At 29.6% G+C, this 18,460-nt stretch overlaps 2 protein-coding genes and 1 long non-coding RNA gene across 3 annotated transcripts; 2 read left to right on the top strand and 1 right to left on the bottom strand.

The window, feature by feature from the left end:
• Nucleotides 1-6,232: 6,232 nt before the first annotated feature.
• On the bottom strand, nucleotides 6,233-7,654 carry LOC138349087 (uncharacterized). Its single transcript, XR_011221597.1, has 2 exons — nucleotides 7,529-7,654; nucleotides 6,233-6,996 (listed from the first exon to the last, which is right to left on the bottom strand). It is a non-coding gene; the product is annotated as an uncharacterized lncRNA (long non-coding RNA).
• LOC112941656 (uncharacterized serine-rich protein C215.13-like) lies at nucleotides 6,343-7,847 on the top strand. The gene is made up of 3 exons (XM_026031384.2): nucleotides 6,343-6,448; nucleotides 6,547-6,944; nucleotides 7,119-7,847. The coding sequence occupies exons 1-3, from the start codon at nucleotides 6,406-6,408 to the stop codon at nucleotides 7,845-7,847; spliced, it is 1,170 nt and encodes a 389-aa protein (XP_025887169.2). The 5' UTR covers nucleotides 6,343-6,405.
• Nucleotides 7,848-15,855: 8,008 nt separating this feature from the next.
• LOC101256882 (probable E3 ubiquitin-protein ligase RHC2A) lies at nucleotides 15,856-18,241 on the top strand. Its single transcript, XM_004240322.5, has one exon. It carries the CDS (start codon nucleotides 16,656-16,658, stop codon nucleotides 17,811-17,813), a length of 1,158 nt encoding a protein of 385 aa, XP_004240370.1. The 5' UTR covers nucleotides 15,856-16,655; the 3' UTR covers nucleotides 17,814-18,241.
• The last annotated feature ends 219 nt before the right edge of the window (nucleotides 18,242-18,460 follow it).

Here is an 18,460-nt window from a genome sequence, read left to right as displayed (position 1 = left end):
AAAGCTTAAATAAAAATATATTAAAATTAGTAAAAATTAAAGGAATCTCATAGTGTAAGATGAGAATTACAACCTATCCCAACTAATTTACATTTTTTTTACAGAAAATTCCTTAAAAAGGTCAACGTGTGATACATGACTACCATCTTATACATAGTAAATGATATACAATAAACAAATAACTGTTGAGCTAAAAAAGGGGGAAAACATAATAATTAATTATATTGTGTTAGTTAGCTTAAGTTACGGCTAACTGATCCTAAATACTCCATATCTTAATAGGTAATTGATTATCACGTTACAAAATTTAAATTTCAAAATTATATCATCTACATTGACAAAAAGGTTATGAACATCATTGAAAAAGTAAGAAATTCAAATGAATTTCTTTTTTTTTTGCTACATGATAAATATATCAATTTCACAGAGGCATTCAGGAATTTGGGTCAGCAAAGTGCAGTATGAAAGTTACAAAAGCGATGAAATCATTGTTGGACAATAAATTTCGTTTTTGAATCTCAAAGCAGCAATTGCAGCCAAGTTGGATATCGTTGTATCAAGGAAAAACACTGAAAACAATAAATGTGATGGCGAAATATAAGATAAAGCAACACTTGTAGATGTGATGCGAAATATGCGATAAAGAACAACTTCAATTGCAAAGTTAGATCTGATAAATAAAGGTTTGAGTGTTTGAAATTTTTAGATCTTTAAATGGTGATACAATTTTTTTGTTTGAATGTCTAATACATTATGAATTAAAAAGTATGTGATCAAGATTTTTGTAGATGTTGAACATCATTTTTGGTATATAGAGTATTTATTGATACATTAAGTGATACTTTAATATACTGATGCTGCAACAGTAATCATAAAGCTGATACATTACAAAATATTGTGATACATTTAGAATTCTTTTTGGTTCTTGCATTGCAAAAACAAAGAAATAGTCTCTCATACAAGGGATACTTCAGGGAGAAGATTTGATGAGGTATTGATTATAAACGTGTCTAAAAGTTCAAATATAGCGGTAACGATTTGAGGAGGTAGTGATTATAAACGTGTCTAAAAGTTCAAAAGATGGAGGTATGTATCATGATATATTATTTTTTTATTATATGTAACTAAATCATTGATTCATTCTGCAGTTTGAACATGATTTTTATGAAATAATTGTATATTTTAATTTTTTAATGTACGCAGGTTTTTCCATCATCTGAATTTATTTTCTCGATTTATGAAGTTGGAAGGAAAATACATTGTTTGTCTTGAGCAAAAAGTATGTTGTTGTGGAAGATTTCAACTAGATGAGATACCTTGTGCACATGCAATCACTATTTTAAAAGAAAAGAATGTCAAAGATTTGCATCCATATTGCTCTGATTACTACAATCCTGATGCATTAGCAAAAACTTATGAAATTACAATTGTACCAATGCCAGATAAGGAAGATTAGCCAGCTCCTGGGATGTGGTAGTAGACGATTATCTGGACGACCAAGAAAAAGAAGAAAAAAGAATGTAGATGAAAAGATTATTACGAACATAAATTCTTATGGACAAGAAGGACACAACAGAAGAACTGTACTTTCTTCCCAAAACAAAAATGAGATAATCGTAATTTTTTAAAACATTAATATTTTTGTTGAATAATTTTTCACGTAAAAATTTATCATTTTAAGTATTGTTTACATTTGCTATTAATTAGTATTGGTGTTAAAAAAAAATTGGTTATGATTGTGTTAAATAAATTTTAAATTGCACTTATAATTATAAATATATTGTTATGACTTGTGTTAAAAAATACTTATATATCAATATTACTTTTGTTTAATAAAATATGTTATGCACTTATAATTATAAATAAATTGTTGGGTAACGTATATGGTAATGTATCATGTGCATTTAATTTGATAACATTTGTTAAGGTTATTGTATCATTTACAATGACTATATATCATGTATCATGCAATGTATATTAAGTATCATGTGTGATAATTTATTTGATACATACATTAAACAACTATTTTTAGCACAACTATTGAATTTGTGTTGAAAAACAGTTTTATATCGATATTACTTTTGTTAGATAAATTTTGTTATGCACTTATAATTATAAACAAATTGTTGGGTAACATATATGCGAATGTATCACGTGCATTAACTAATATATCATGTACATTTAATTTCATAACATTTATTTAATTATGAAATTTGTAAATGAAGACAAATATATATTCTAAGATTAAGGAACAAAATATATGACATTAAAGTCAGACAAAATAAGTTTTTAGAGAAACACTCCAACACTTAAGTTAATGTACATTAAAATAGTCTTAACTAAAAAACACTGTCTATCCATCAATACACGTAAACTATTCTAGATTAACTAACACATCATGATTTGGTGGTGTGAAATGACGCCTAGGTTTGATGGATCGTCATATTCACTAATATACCCTTCTGCGGCCTTTTGACTGCCATATTTTCATAACAAAGTTTCATATCTTGAGTAGAGATAATCAAGTCAAGAAAGCATAAAATTGGATTGAATTTTTCTGCTAAGAAATTCAAAAAACGTGGGCACAAATAATCTACAATCCCTACAAATGCAGAAAATACATCAAAAAAGAATTTAAAATATACTTCAAAATAAAATTTTATAAAATTTACAGTGTGTCGCTTCATTGATGAATAGTGTCTTGTGCATGTTCAACAAGAAAAGGGTGGTTTGGATTCAATAAACTTTCAATTCCTTGTCCTTATAAGTATCAAGAGATAAACAGTTAGCTCGCTCCGACTGATTAAAAAAAATCCATTGTTCTGGAGGTAAGTAGGCAACATTAGATAATTTTTTAATGTCACTAGAATAAATTTTTCTCCTTGATCCAGATGTTGAATCGTAAATACGTATTAGTCTCTTTTTCAAAACAACAACAACCAATATCCAATGAAATTATCCATCACAATTCACCGGAATGTAAACATCATCTACTAATAATGTGTATATAAGTAATTTTTTCTTAAAAGTAAATTATTGAGATTAAGTGAGTCAAACTGAACAAGTCAAGACCCAACCCATTTTAAAGCTCATTGGAGCCCAATTCATTTGAGCCTACGATAAACTCGTGCACGTCAGGACCCAATTCAATTTGTATTCCAACCCATTTTAATGTCTCCAATTTCAACTCAACTGTCCGTTTGACACCCCTTATTCTGTGAGTAACAAATTGATAAACTCCTCTACATAGGAGGAGGAGGAGAAAACAAAGTATAAAAATGAAAGGTGTTTGACGGTGTTATACTTGAAAGAGGTTGGTAGAAAGATTAACATGTGAATGCTGAAATGTTCGAAATACTTTTTGCATGCGTTGACAGATAAAATGTATTTTTAGGAAAATACACATGTTGTTGGAGAGGTGTGTGCTTATTCCGTCTTCGTAAGTAGTATAAATTAAATACTTGTTATACATTAATGTAGAACATTGTATACGCTTAAAATACATAAAATTAAAACATTTGAGATACACTAATGATACATTAGGAATATACTTGAAAACAGAAGATACATTGTAAATATAATTTTCATACACTATAGTATATATTTTATGTGCACATAATTTTATACACAATATGTCTATATATATATATATATATATATATATGCGCACATAATTTTATACACAATATAAGTCTATATTATATATATATATATATAGTGTGATTCGCTTACGAATTTCGCTCACCTCTCTTCCTATTTATGTGTACATGATAACAAATACATGTATATAAGTGTATTTTTCTCAATATATGATTAGAAAAACTCTTAATTTGTGGTAAAGTAGGTAATATTTTGAAAATATGGATAACAATAGTGTGGTTGTATATATATTATACATGACAGTGAAGTATATCTAATCATATAATTTTTCTCTAAATATCCATAATATATTATCCTTGCTACATTATAATATAGCGAAAATTATATTATTGCCACAATTTTTAAATTTTTTATAGTGAAGGCCCCTAATTTTTTTTTAAAAATAAAATTCCGCCAGGAAATTTTTTGAAATTTAAAAAAACTACGAAGAGGCTTTGATCAAGGAAACGTTAAAAAGTTCAAAATTCATTTTAAATAGAAAGTAATCAGCTGCATATCATAAGATTTAATTAATTGATTCTGCTTAATTGTATTGAAAGTCAGTTACAAATCCTAATCTGCTATTACTTCAAACTCCAATTTTTCTCTTTTTTGTCCTACTCGATGTTCGATATCTCCGTTAAGTCCAATTTATTCAGACTAATGCCACTTAAGTACATTTTCTTTTTCATTTATAAGCTCAACTCGAGACTTCTGACTAAAGGTTCTAGCCATTCTATCCCTACCAATCAAACATTCAAAATACTATCTTTTTACATTTTTGACTAAATGGAATGTTATGATATTGGAGATCAAAAGCTTAAGCTCATTGATATTTCATCAGAGGATGATTTTCTTATTGATTCACCTTTGTTTGAATCTCTTGAAGATCTACGCCTTTCAGGTCGGTAACTTTCTTTACCATATACCTTATTAGTTAGTAGCGGAGTCAAGATTCTCACATCAAATCTAAACAAATAAAGTCAAAGGAAATCAAACTAATTTTGACTTTCTGCATATAGTGTAATTTTTCGGTGAAAGGGGATTCAGGTGAACCCTAATGCATATACGCGCCCCTATTATGAGTCCTTCTTGTTGTTTATTCATTCATATATCTTCCTGTTGAGAATCTATAATATGTTTTATTACTCCGTTGGTGCAATTTTATTGACGGTATTTGATTGGACACGGAGCTTTAAGAAGTTAATTTGACTTATATGTTAATTCGAACAGAAACAACGACAAAAATACAACTACGCCTTGATACCAATCATGTTTGAGTCTGTTATGAATCATCACTGGCCATACCAGTCATGTTTGAGCTATTCCTCTCGGGGATTCTTCGTAGTTTACTGCCTATATGCACATCAGTATGTATAACAATCGATTTGCTAGGGACTGAGGCGTAGTTGTTGTTGTTTGAGTGTATATATAGAAGCAATTGTATGCAACAACTTCACTTGATGTCATTTGTGCAGTAACATTGGACAGTAGAAATGAGGATGGTGAGGGTTCAAATTTATCAAGAACTTCCGCGAAAATAGATAAATCAACACAAGTGAACAAGCAGAAGGGGCTAAAGTATTCGTTTTCTGTACCTATTCAGCCCGGAAGACCTAGTTACTTGCGCAAAAGTTCAGCTTGGGATAACGCTTTCTTCACTAGCGCAGGTAGTATTTCATCTGTTATTGTTAGATATACAATGTCAATGCAGTTAACTATAGTTGCTTTATGTTTGTATAACATATAATATACTTCATCCGTCGATAGGTATTGATCTATATATAATTACTTTGGGTCTAATGTTGTTAGAGATTTGTATGCCAATAGAATGTATAGAACTATCAGAAGTTACGTTTTCCTGTCTGAACTATCACCATCGTTCAGGAAAGAAGAGGAAACAATTGATAGTTGACTTGTGTTTTAATACATGGATGGTGATAGTTCAAGTAAGAAAAGGGAACAACTGATAGTTGGAGTGTGTAACTCGTAAAAAAGCATTAGTTCAAGAAAGATTTTGGCCGTTAACTCTAAGATCTCATATACTTCAATCATCGATATATGTTGATCTATATACTATTACTTTAGGTGTAATGTTATTTGTATGCTAGAAGAAAGTATAGAGAACTCCTACTCATATCCATGCTAGTAGAAGCGACATGGACACTGAAGATTCATATAGCTGACCCTGACTTATTTGGTATTTGAGGTGTTATTGTAATTATATCTATTGACAGGTCTTCTTGAACCACATGAACTATCATCGATGAACAAAGAGTTCGACACATTAGAGAATCATCTTCTGCCTGTCATCCTAGAAGATGTACGCGCTCGGAGGCCAGACCAACAGTCTATTTCAAGTATTAGAACTGGCCCCAGAAACATGGTTAGTTACATAAGGGACAATGTAAACATTGATATTTGCCTTTCTCTACTAGTATTATGTTGTTCATTTAATCGATTATCGGTCTCATTTTTAATTGCCAGATTGATCGTAGTCTAGTTTTCAAGAGGAAAAACATCAATGATGCTAGACCAGAGAGAATTAAAACACAGGTTAGTGTTGCTATATACATTTACCAAACACATAACATAAGAGTTTTAACTTTTATATATTGACAACATTGTAAAAGTGATTCTAAACTTAGTTTCGTTGTTGTTAACTAGCAACCTTATAAAAGAAAAGAGTGTAATTCACTTAAGCTTCCAAAACCATGGCCGAGATCAAGTGCTTCGACTTGGCAAAGCAAAATATCATCACGAGATATGTATTCTGTGGACATAGGAGGCAAGAAGAGAACTGGACCTGGTATGCGACACACTTATAGAAACTCCTCTTTACAAATGAAGTTGTTTTCTCATTCTTGATCGTTTATCATAAGAATTAATAACTTGTGACATTTGTAGGACGAGATTTGATGGTGTCGAATTCCAATACTCACTCTTCAATCACCTCTTGTCCTTTGTATGTGACATCTGCTTATGCTAGTAAACATAGAGAAACCGGAAAGACTAAACTCTCTTCCTCTGTCTCGACCACTAAGACTCCGATAAGATCATCTACAAAGAGTAAAAAGTTTGAAAATCTTAGTTCCTCTCATAAATCACCTCTCAGTACTACAAAAGTCCGGTCCTTGGAGTCATCATTGTCAGCGTCTAGCACCAATCGAGCTCACAGTGATTCAAATAGTCGTCTCTTATTGCCTCGAAGTCAGCTTACAGGACCTGTTGCTTCAGTGCCAAGGGAGAATCCCCAACCATCCGGTCTTTGTATGCCATCGCCAAAATTTGGCTTCTTCGATGAGGTTAGTTTTGCATATAACTTTACTTCATCAATTGCTTTAAGAAAAACAAATCCTACAAGTACATATATGTGTTAGTTATATACATCTAAAGTACATGCTAGTGTTTTTTTGTGTCATAGTTTATATATGTGTATATTTGAAATAAACTAGACGACTCGCGATATTTGTTAACAGGATATGTCAGTGGAGAGAACTTTCGATGGAAACTCGAATCAACCACAGAAGCAGAGAACGTCAGGAAGTAGAGATAAAGGGAATAGTGCTGAAGCATCAAACAAAGTTAAAAGAGCTAGAAGTCCGCTATCCATTTACAGTGTAAACCGAGATTCGATGATAAAAACACTAGTTCTAAGTCCAATCAAGTCACGATATGCTGCATCGATACCTAAGACAAAAAAAGCATCAAATGCGCGAAAAGATATCTTTGATGTACAGTCTAAGTATCGAACTGATAAATCTATTGAGATTGACAGAAAAGTTTGCTCAAAGTTGAGGAAAGTTGGAGCTGGAGAACATGACAGAAAAAGAGTTGGACTAGTAAATGGGATAGTAAAGACTAAGGAAAAAAGAGTGAAGATGGTTACGAAAGACGACAAGGCGATCAACATTACAATTACTCCTCAATCCCAAACAAGTCTGGGTCGGTTATATGAATCTTCACTGTCCATGTCGCTCAATTTAACCCCGTCTCGGGACAAGGGGATTACAAGCATTGCAAAATCAAGAAATCAAGAAAATGAAGTGAATGATTTGAGTAGATACTTGGAGGCCATTGATTTGAATGATGGAACAGAAACACAGCTTAAACAGAGAAAGAGTTTTCCTCATATGAGAACTCCCTTGGTTGAGAAAAAAAATGTTGCAAGCCCCATGTCAGAACCTCTAAAAATGCGCTACTTTTAGAATATCTGACAGGCATTCAACGACGTTTTTGAAGAGTCTGAACAACATAAATGCAAACAATTGATAGATACTTATGTTGTCTGTCAAATTATGTTATTGTTTGACATCATTTTGTTTTTAATGCATAATCCTTAAACTCTTTGAATATGTTTGAAAGTAGACAACTTTGCTTTTGTCACTAGCATGAGTTGGCCATTGATCAACCAAATGGGGCAATTGACATTCATTTCTGTTGTTATCATAAATAACAAAAGCCACATACTTAGTATTTTTACAAAATCATAGTTAAAAGTAGTTTATTTTTTCAAGTAATAGTAGAGTTTTATTATTTCTATACACAAAATGGTTCTTTCCTTTCTTGATTGAGACCGAGAGTCGGGGCATCACGGAAGGACTCAGAGTGAGTCTAGGATCTTACTATAGTTGAGTACTTTCATGCCTGTTATTTAAACAAGAACTCTATCAAGAGAGTTTAGTGCATTAAACTCCCACGATGTGTGGGGTTAAAGAAAGGACTGAATCACAAGGGTCTATTGTATGCAATTTTTATCCTGCATTTCTACAAAAGATTGTAATCATAATTTGAATTCTTGACCTTTTGGTCATATGACATCAATTTTACCAATAACATAGCGTTCCACTCAAAACGGAATTATATTAATAACTATAAATAGCATAGTAAAAGTCTTTTACAAGTGATATCAATGATATTGTTGCTATTCTTTTTTGGATCTTACTCTTTCTACCTTAGTCTTTAAAGTTTCATATTGATTGTCAACATCAATAATTAGAATTTGGTATAAACAAAAATGGGATTTGCCCTTTTTACGCATGTAGTTCAACAGGAAGTAAAAAAAGTTGCTTTTTATATCAAAAGTGATGGTCCTTTTGAAAGTGGGCATAAAATGAATTAGACTTTTTTTTCCCCCTTTGTGTCATCCATTTCAAGGGGGCAAAAAAACAGCATAGGTCTTTGAGTATTATTCTCTATAGGGTATGAAGGTAAAAGTAGGGGTTGATGTAGACACTAGCACACCTCGATTCAGTCGAATTTAGTAACTTTAACTCAGATTCCGACATTATATATATGTTTTTAAAAGTCTAACACAAAATCAAGAATTGAACCCTATGGATTCAAAATAAGAGTCCCTTTAAATTAATGAGTTCTAAATTAATAATTTGTACATATCAAATAAATTTCTTAAGATATCAAAGTTTTTATCTATGTCTAGAAAGCTGAGATCTACAAAGGTAACGGTGAAGTCAGGTAGAATCAAGTGGTTTCATCTGAATTTCCTTCGTCGGAAAAGTATTATTATTATCGAACTTCTTACTTCTTTATATTTTAAATCTCTTAGCGAAAATTCTAATTCCGTCTCCATGTATATTTTCCAACAATGGAGGCCCCCAAGACTACTCATTGTTTAGATAGCTTAAGCATATTTTTCATTACATGTTTGGAAAAGATAGAATCAAAGAGAATAACTTGTCGGATTGATTTTTGGTTATTTATAATCAGTATTAATATTAAAGTGTATTATTTTAAATAAAATAAAATAGAATAATTGACATCACTAGATTCCTCAATAATATATTTTTTTGGCACTACTTGTTTGTATGGAATAGTAATAATAATTGTGTGTATTTAGTGTTTATTTCAAATTATTATAAATATAAAATAAGATAAAATATAAATAGTACATACTCGAGAGATTAAACGTTGGAGTATCTTTCTTCATCCCCCTCGATCAAAATGATTAAAAAGAAAAGGCGAGCTTGCTTCTTATTCCCGTGTTTGATCTCTTCCATTCTCTACCTAAAAACGCAAAGAAATCAAAGTTTACCCAAGAACATATAGATTGAGACAACCAAGCAATAGAATTGTTATGAAATAAATTGCTTAAAGAGTATAACTTAAAAACAACATAAATGAATAAATGATTAGTAACAGATGCGGAGTCAGAACTTTCAATAGGGGGTTCAAAATCTGTAAAAATAAATAGCTGAAGAAGATTTCGATATCTACGATATATACATATAAATCATAACTATTGTTCTTTTGTAAAATCATACATGTAACTTTATAAGTCCGGACTTGTTATCTCCTATATCTTATGGTATAGATGCCTATAGTTGTGTAAGTTACAAATCATATATTAAAAATAAATCTTCAAAACCACAACCAGTCTAATTGTTTGGTACCAAAAGTTTATCTAATCTATCAGCTCAATAGTACTAAACCTTCTTTAAATATAATAAAGTACATAATTAATATTAATTCTTATTATTAAAATGAAATTAGAAGGACGTCTTTGTTAAAAAGCCAGTCAATTATTTATTTAATAAAATCTTATTGTTATAAATTGTAAGGATTGGCTATCATGGTCAAGTTGCACAATTAAATTGGTGAGAAAATAAATATCATGTCATACCTAAAAATAGATATATTACTACTATATGTTGTGACATGTGGATACAGGTCATTTAGAAAATTTTGAAATATATTTGTTGAATATTGTATGTACTGAATTTATCTTACTTATAATTTTTATTTGATATTCGTTATTTTTATTAAAACTCGATTAATTTATATTTGTATTATGTATCACCTATTTATGAGAAGCGCTCTGGCTTAGAATTTTTTAATATGTCGAAAATTTGAATTTGAAATTTCTAATTAAGAAAAAATTAATTTATTTATTGTACCAGATTCTTTGATGGTGTCTATTTCTCTCTTTCTTTTGATTTCTCACCCAGTGTCTGAAATCCATATTAAAACATCAAACTCAAAATTTCTAATTAAAGGCAATGTACTCTTACCAGTGCACCATAAGTCTGTAACCCATGTTAGTGTGTATATTTATTTCAAACAACACACTGATGTGTTTTTTTTTTTCGAACAACTTTGCAAGGAAAAGGGATGGTCCTAAAAATAAATAAATTTAGCAGCCTGAATTTAAGGTTATTTATCTAACCTAGAGGAAACAGAGAGAATAAAATAATTGAATTCAATTTTGAGACTAAAATTCCAATTTACGGAAATATATTATTATTATTTTAATATTTTATTAATAAAATAAAGGAGAGTAGAAGGTTATGTGGTCACTTAATTTTGTCATGCTTTTGTTTAATGTCTCAAAATTAACTCATTTTAATTTTGTCACGCTTTTGTTTAATGTCTCAAATTAACTCATTTCGTTATTTGTTTGTTAGAAAGTAATTTTTATTTTTATTCATGAAGAAATGATTTTTTAATTATAATACTATTAAAATTTATAGATTATTTTCTTTTAGTGAGGTACATTTTATAGTATAATACTTTTTTCGTTTAAAAAATATTTTTATTTTTTAGTTTGTTTTAAAAAGAATAATCTCTTTTTTCTTGCAATACTTTGACTTTAACTTTCCATGTGACATGTTTAACATCACAAGATTAAAGGACATTTTGATACATTTGACATAACTTTAATTTAAAATCACAAAATTAAAAAATCTTCTTTCTTTTTTTAAACTCCATTTTAAATCAAATTAGGTTATCATTTTTTAAACGAAGGAAGTAATATATTTTAAGAAATTATGATTCTTTTAATGTTTGAAAGTTGAGATGTTAAAGTTGGTTTGCATCTCATAATAATCTTTACATCACTGCATTATTTATACGTATACCTCTTTAATCAAGTTTTAAATTTTTTAAAATTATTAATTTTAATTATTATATTATTCTATTATATTATAAATTATAAATTTGAAGATTCATAGAACTTACTCCAATCCCATATACCAAAGTAAAACATTTTCCCTCCCCTCGTGTCTGTTTTTTAAACACTAATTTTCATTATCTTTTTAACAATGTTGAAGTAATAATTTTTAGAAAATAAATATTTTTTAAAATTTTATGATATATTTTTTAAAATTTTATGATTTTTCTATACGTAAAGTAACAAAGATTGGGATTGATGATGAAATTGGCAAAGACTTTTGAGCAATATAAGCAAGACTTTTGAGGAATATATAAATCGACATTTCTTATTTGGTGAAAAAAGATGAATATATAAGGCAAAAACTTTGTATAACCGTATTATTTGTTTTGATAGTTTTAGATTGCTATAATAAAATAATTTTATTTTTTATCTCAAATTATATAACATAATTTAAATTTTGAGAGTTAAATAATTTCATATTGATGGTGCATTGAGTCCTAAAATCTTTTTAGTTTTTTTCCAAATAAATTAAAAATTACATAAAAATATTATAAGTCACAATTATTGATTATGCATGATATTTAAATAATATATGAAAAAATTATTGTAACAAAAAAATTTGTTTGACTCTCAAAATTTAAAATATGTCACGTAAATCGAATCCAACCTCCATTTGCTATTCAACCATGAATTCGCCGTATAAAACTTGCCTAATGTGATTTATGTCTTCAGCATAGTTTGCGAGAGCTATTGTAGTGAGCATGTTTTCAAAAAAAAAAAAAATTTAAGGGAGAAAGAGTATAAAATACTCCCTATGTACCTATTTACTCGTTCATATTTCCTCTTTTAGATGTCTCTATTTACTTGTCCATTTTGACAAATCAAGAAAGGATAATTTTTTTCCTATTATACCCTCATTTAAATTTCTTGAAAATTTCTAATATTTAATTCATCCTTTTTAAAACCATATTTAATAAGGATAAAACTGTAACTTCATTGTGTTAATTATTGTTATCTTAATATGTATATCTTTTTTAAAATGAACAACTAAATAAGGATAGAGAAAGTATAACATAACATGTCTTGTGAAAGACCAAATAAAAAATATAATTGTTATTATAAAATATTAATATAAGATAATTATTGAAGGAAGGTCTAATTATATATGACTTTTTGTTTTTACGACAAATAAATTCAAAATAAATTTAATTGTCAAAACACCTAATGTTTGGTAGCAAAGTAGTACTATTTGTTTGCATTTATTTTCAAAAATAAAAGTAACCAATTTAGACAAAATTTAGATGTTATATGAGGGGGAAAAAAAATGGTAATTAGTCACTTTTATTTGCGTTTACACTTATGAGACTACCTTTTAAGGTTGTCGTTAGGTGATAAATTTATTTTTCACTAAAGTTTTAGATTTGAATTTTTATGTATATTGAGTTATTTTTTATTAGAATTCATGTTACTTTTTAATGTGAAATTTTTTAATATAAATTTAAATTTAATCAAACATCAATATAGATATCAAATATCGAATAAAAAATAATTAAAAAAGAATTATAAGAGTCATAGTTTATTGTAACTTTAAACCTCATAAGCAATTTATAGGATTCAATTTTTTTTTACAAGTTTCAACCTAGTTAATAATTAATAAGATATGATTAAACTATTAGAATTTTAAACTCCATAAGTAATTCTCAAAATTAAACTTTATAAATAAAATATATATTTTGCCAATTATTTATGGAATTTAAAATAAGATATGTCATTTTCTACTATATTAAATTTCTTAAATTAAAAAATTAACAAAATTATCTTTTTATTTAAATTTATTAAATTAATACTTAATAAAAATAAATGAAGAATACAAGCTCAAACACAAAAAAATAAAATAAAAATTCATAGATTCAATTTAAATTATAGTGAAGTTATTTAGAGCAGTAGAGTAATAAATATGTTGGGTTAGTTGTAAACATATTTTAAATGCCAAAGAGATTGGGACTTCTTGTTAAATTGTCAAATACTTTCCTGGAAAATATTCACCAAAATTACACAACGCGTTCAGTACAAGGAATATAGTGCTTTGGTACGGATGAAAATATTCTTTTATATAAATAATATTTTCTTCATTTCATTTCACGTGATATCATTTCTTTTTATCAGACTTAAATAGAATATTATATTTTTTTATATGGTAAGTATTTAAAGATATAATTTTTATTTTATCCTTATTAGTTCCACTTAATTTTCTAATACATTTACGAGGAAAGAGAAAAATGAATTGCTTTTTTGAAGGACAATTTAGTAATCATTTCAAATTTTTGTTATATCTTAAATTTCGTATCGAGTCAAATATTGCTGCATAAAATGGGACGGAGGGAGTAGCATTAAAGTTGGGGTGTAGCTATAGTCATTTCAGGGTGTTCAATCACAATGTCTTTAATAAAAAAATTACGTTGTATATATATGTCAAACTCTATATTGATAAAAATTACTTTCTCCGTTTAAAAAAGGATGATCTAATTTGAGTGGGAACAGAATTTAAGAAAAGAAATAAGATTTTTTAATCTTGTGGTCCTAAATTAAAGTTATGTCAAATGTATCAAAATGCCCTTTAATCTTGTGATCTTAAATGTGCCACGTGAAAAGTTAAAGTTAAAATGTTGTCAAAAAAAGGAAATGAATCATTCTTTTTTTAACAAATAGTGACATTCTTTTTGAAATAGAGGGAGTATGTTTTTGACACAGTGGTAATAAGTATCGTTTTGTATGAAGGAATTCTGGATTTGAACACCAAATAACACAATATTTTATTTTATTTTATTTTGACAGTCGTATAGTATCATCATTGGACACCTTTGATAAAATTTATGATTTCACCATGCGCATTGCATTAAAGTATTATAATCATCATCAATATGATTGATGAGCTTATTCTCACTTAATCAAAAGTCTCAAATGTGAATCCTAAATATAAAAGAATCTTTTATAGAATTCGATCTCTATATATAAATCCAAAATTATCAAGCTCAAATATAAATGACATACGTATATCTTATAAAGATAAAAACAAAATTTCACATAACTTTTATTCTAAGCAAATAAAATTTTTAACGAAAATTTTTAACCAAACGAGTAAATATTATATATATATATATATATATATGTATAAATTAAAATACAAATCTATTTTGACAATTTTTTACAAAAAACTTGCCGACTATATTATGAAATATAAAATAAAAAGTATTTCAAATTCGGCGGTCGGAATTCAATGGATTTTCAGTCAGGTCAACGTTCTTCTCAAACGTTTTTATTTATTTGCATAATAACTCCCTCATTTCCTCCTCCTCTACATTTATTGCCCCTCATCTTTTCTTCTTCTTCTTAAAATAAATAAATAAATTGAACAAGTTTATCAAATTAACCACGATTTAAACTATTACTACTAATATATCACATATGTTTATGTCAAATTAGATTTTGGATATAATTTATATGTAAAAAAAATAATTTTTTAAAAAAAGAAAGAATTATTTAAATTTTATACAAAGTTTAAAATTTCATTGATTATTTCATCGTCGTATCTAAACATATTTATTTAGAGATTCGTTGTATTGTCTGCATTCATGTTCATGAACTAAAAGATATTTCTATCCCTCTACGCTTGTTCAATTTTTTTTGTGTTTCCTATTTGATTTTGATACTTTATATATTAAACTAGAAATCTGTTTGAAAAACTAGTTAAATGAAGAAAAATAGTCATTTTTAATAGGAATTTTAAAAAAATTCAAAACATTCATTAATATAAGTCAATTCATTCATCAAATTAGAATATGATTTGACTGATAATATTTTTCATCTGAAAACAAAATTTAAAAATCATTTTAATTAACAAGCATGATTGAAGGTTGAATAAATCAAATCAATAAATTTTAGAATCGACCATATTATATAAAAATAATGAGAAAATTATGCTTTTATTAATAATATACCTAATTTATTATTTTGCCATTTTTTTTTCAAAAAGGTGAAAAATAAAATTCTTACATAGAATTTTCTTGTTGGGGGGTCATATTTGCAAAACAAATTTAGGTGTGTTTCGAAGAAAATAATACAAAAAGTAATGACCCCAAAAAAGGTGACCAGTCAACTAACGCCGTTAAACATATTGCCGTTTCTCCCTCTTTTGCCAGTTGCCATATAAACAAAACTCCGCCTCTATTAATTATACGCTACTACTTCCGTTAAATAAACCGCGCTTCATTCAACGCGTGGACCACACACTAACACCAAAAATACAATCAACGATTTTTAATTTTTTATTTGAATTTATTCGAAGTTTGATATTTATCTTATTAATAAAAAATTCTAAATTCATATTTAAAAATAAAATAGTTTTTCAAGATTATATGACCTATATAAAACATGACTTCATACACAAAATTCATCTATAACAACAAAATAATGATCTACATATTGTGATGGATATAAAATTCTTAATAGGAGATTCAAAAATTAGAAGAATGTAATCACATAATTTAATTGAAGAGGGTGTGATATCTATTGTATATACATATGTATAAATGTAATGTATGTTGGCTCCTCTCAAGCCAAGTCTTCTACTATCGACGGCTCCAATGACAGATTTTCATCTTTTCTTAGCTCTCTCACTCGTTTACGCTTTATCTCAGCAAGTAATAATTGAAAAACGATTTTTTCTTTTCCCATATTTATATATCATTCGACCATGACCAAATTAAAGTAATTATGCTATTTTATAGGTTGAATAATTGTTTTATTTAAATTTAAAATTTAAATATAAAATAATTAATTAACGATGAAATAGTATTTACCGCTTTACTAACAGGCTCCCACGCGTCTTCGTGTTTATAAACTCTCTTTTTTCTCCTTTCTTCTTTACCTTTCACGTTCTTCAACGCTACCCCCATTTTCTTCTCTCTGTGCTTTTTCTTTTTTTCTCTTAGGAAACCTTTTTTATATTCTCCGGCGAGCCAAATCGGAGCATAATTTGGGGGTTTTGAGTTATTGGATCTAACCGGGTTTATTGGGTTGAGTTTTGACTGATCTCCGGCGACTGCAGATGTCTTCGTACTGGTGTTATCGGTGTACAAGGTTTGTTAGAATTTCAGTTGGAAACGATGTTGTTTGTCCTCACTGTGATAGTGGATTTATAGAAGTTGCTGAGGGAAATATTGGGTCGCCGGAATCTCGCCGGAGGTTTCCCATGTGGAACGAACGGCCAGAGTCAGATCGGAGTGTGAACATGGGTTCTCGACGGAGCAGGCGTAATCGGGGTGATAGATCTCCGTTTAATCCGGTTATTGTTCTTCGTAGTCCATCTGAAGCACCTGGGGAGGATGAAGCTGCTGCAGCTGCAGAGGAGCGGAGTTATGAGCTTTATTATGATGATGGTGAAGGTTCAGGTCTCAGGCCGTTGCCGCCGACGATGTCGGAGTTTTTGATGGGATCTGGGTTTGATCGGTTACTTGATCAGTTAGCACAGATCGAGGTGAACGGTTTTGGTCGCCCGGAAAATCCACCGGCGTCGAAATCAGCGATTGAGTCGATGCCGATTATTCAAATAGCTTCAAATCACGTAAATTCCGAGACCCATTGCGCTGTTTGTAAAGAAGCTTTCGATTTAGGATCTGAAGCTCGAGAAATGCCCTGTAAACACATCTACCATTCCGATTGTATCCTCCCATGGCTATCTCTTCGAAATTCGTGCCCCGTTTGCCGACACGAATTACCAACGGAATCAACTGAAACTACAAACTCCGACAACATTTCTAGACCCAGAAACGAAGACGAGGCAATGGGATTGACAATATGGAGACTTCCGGGAGGTGGGTTCGCCGTAGGAAGATTTTCCGGTGGAAGAAGAGGAGCTGAGAGAGAGCTTCCAGTAGTGTATACAGAAATGGACGGTGGATTTAACAATGGGGTACCTAGAAGAATAGCTTGGAGATCAAGAAGAAGCAACACAGGTCGAAATGGCAACGGAATAAGCCGAATTTTCAACAACTTCACATCATTTTTCCGGCGATTAACACCATCTTCTCAACATCGATCTCTATCCATACATTCCAGTAGTTCAGAATCATCCGGTTCTGGTTCTGGATCTGCTGTATTCAGGAGTCGAAGTGTATCTTCAAGCACTTCAATATTCAGTAGGTATTTGAGAAGAAGCAGAAGAAATTGGGTACCTGAAGAACGTAATGGAGTAACAAGATGGTAATTACTTAGTCGGAAAACGCCAATTTTCAATTATTATTTTTATAGAGCAGTCGACTAGAAGCAGAAGACGATAACCCCCGATGCCAAGTGTAAGGCAATGTGTGATTGGTAGAGCAGTCGACTAGAAGAAGAAGACAATAATGTCGTTCTTTAAATTATTACCTGTTGAGTGGGAAGGGAGCACTAAAAAAAGAGAAAGTTCGGTTCTAGAGCAGTCGACTAGAAGTAGAAGATTGATGGCTAAGAGAGCGGCCTATATGGCATAGAGAAAAGATGCCATTTTGTTGGGAATATGTAAATAGAGAAGGCTTTGATATGAAATTCAATACATTTTTAGTGTCATTTTGTTGAATTTGTAGCAGTAATTATAAGTAATAGAAAGACCATTGTTTTTTTTTATAGCAATTGAAAGAAAACTTAAGCTGTGAATACTCAACTTTTTTTTTGGTGTTGTTTGAATCAAATTTGTCGCAAAGTATTCTCTTTCTTTCTAGCCGTAGGTGTGATCATTGTCATTGAGGTTCGATACTCTAAAATAGTAATTGAAATTCACTCTTATGAGCCGGAGCATCAAGCCTCACAATTGTTTATTCGATCATTTTACGTTGTTTTATGACTGTTAACTTGCTCTTCACGGACCCTAGAACA

This window comes from Solanum lycopersicum, chromosome 6 (genome assembly GCF_036512215.1).
Source record: "Solanum lycopersicum chromosome 6, SLM_r2.1".
NCBI classification, from domain to species: Eukaryota; Viridiplantae; Streptophyta; class Magnoliopsida; order Solanales; family Solanaceae; genus Solanum; species Solanum lycopersicum.
The sequence above is the reverse complement of the archived record's forward strand: the minus strand, read 5'-3'. Positions and strand labels throughout refer to the sequence as shown.